The sequence below is a fragment of the Ammospiza nelsoni genome, chromosome 1, assembly GCF_027579445.1.
Source record: "Ammospiza nelsoni isolate bAmmNel1 chromosome 1, bAmmNel1.pri, whole genome shotgun sequence".
NCBI lineage: Eukaryota > Metazoa > Chordata > Aves > Passeriformes > Passerellidae > Ammospiza > Ammospiza nelsoni.
The window spans coordinates 44,772,239-44,773,959 of record NC_080633.1 but is presented as its reverse complement, the minus strand read 5'-3'; the positions used below and the strand labels follow the sequence as shown (position 1 = coordinate 44,773,959).

The following is a 1,721-nucleotide window of genomic DNA, read 5'->3' as shown; positions in this document are numbered from 1 at the left end:
CACAAAATAAAAAAGACCAATGAGTAAAATGATAAACATTGAAAGGCATTAAAATTTACAAAAAATACCTATGTGTCTAATGCTACATACAATCCAAGTATTTTAAGTCAGGTAAGAAATAGATATTCAACAGCTTTTATGTTAAAACCCATGTTTTAATGCCCAAAGGAAAAAGCAATTGTTTTCTTTTCAAAAGAGAGTATAAGTGAGAGAAAACTCATCTCACAGTTCAAAAAATTGTGAACTTAAGACTTTCAGGCCATTTAAGTAATATGTAAAGTAATTTCTTGGCATTCTTATCTCTTCATCCCACTGCAAATACATTTTGTTATTTTCCATACACAGCATGTTTGCAAAGAATAAATTTGTGTGTCTTTTCAGGGAAGTGCCTCTGAGAGTTAGAGGCTATCCATAGCATGCAAAATCTGAAAGTTCATTCAGGATTAGTCCTAATAGTTAGGTCTTGCTTCAATAGAGGGATGTCCCTTCATGCTGGAATTTGCCTTCATGGCAGATCCTGGGGCTGGAGGCTTGACCATTGCTGCAGTGTAAACACAGACTGCATAACCGTGCCAAATGCCTCTTGAACTTGACTCCAACAAATACATAGAGCACAGGGTTGAGGCAGCAGTGGGAGAAAGCAATTTGACGGCTGATGTGAAAGGCAAGGTTGGAGTCTTTCACATACTGACAGGTAGGTGGTGGAAAAGTAGTCAGGAAGCTGAGGATGTTGTAGGGTGCCCAGCACAGGAAAAAAGCCACCACAATAATGAGGATGAGTCTCACAGTTCTGTGCTTTCTGCGAGATCTTGCTCTAAGCAGGACTATGAGTATCTTGAAGTAGCAGAATACAATGACTCCAAAGGAAAACAGGAAGAGTACATTTCTCATGTAAATGTCCACCTTTTTCCAATTCCCATTGGCATAATCACAGTACCTGTGCTGTTCCAAGTCTTCTTGCACTGTGGTATGAATCACCTCAGGAACCACAATTAAGATGCTAACAGTCCAAACAGCCAAGGACACGAGAACACCACAGCACCACGTCTGGGATCTCAGAGTTGAAAGTGGGTTCACCACAAACAAGTATCTCAAGATAGTCATTAAAGTCAAAAAGAAAACACCGCTGTAGTAGCCAATGGAGAAAATAGCATTTGATGCTTTGCAAAGGAACTCACCAAAAATCCATCCAAAGGACTGGTCCACTACCCAAAAAGGCAGCATGCAGGAGAAGACTAAATCAGAGATACAGAGATTCATGATGAAGATGTTTGTTAAAGATGTAAGGTTTTCATATTTCAGTAGGATCCATAACACCAAAGCATTTCCTAGCAGACTGAGGAAAAATACCAGAATGTAGAGGACAGCAGTGAGATAGATGTTAAATATGAAATAGTCACCCATTTCACAGACATTGGTTTCATAAAGGTATTCATATGAGGAATTATCATCTAAATAAAATCCTTCATCCATTTTTCTATGCAAATCTTGTGCTGTTCTCCAGCAGCTACTTCAAAGGACTGCAGCGATCAAATCTTTTGTGAAAATCAACTCAATAACTAAAATCCCACTGTGGAGGCTTCTGTTTTAAGACAGAAAAAGCAGCAGTGAAACTATTCATTTGGGGAGACAAAGGACTCATTTCTTCTTATGACTAGAACATGAACAGGTAAATATGAAAAACTTACTGCAAAGCACTCAAATACGTAAGTCAGAAATTC

General features: G+C 38.6%; 1 protein-coding gene across 1 annotated transcript; it reads right to left on the bottom strand.

Annotated features, from left to right (window-relative positions):
• Window positions 1-1,473, bottom strand: XCR1 (X-C motif chemokine receptor 1). Its single transcript, XM_059487258.1, has one exon. It carries the CDS (start codon window positions 1,471-1,473, stop codon window positions 469-471), a length of 1,005 nt encoding a protein of 334 aa, XP_059343241.1. The 3' UTR covers window positions 1-468.
• Window positions 1,474-1,721: the final 248 nt, after the last annotated feature.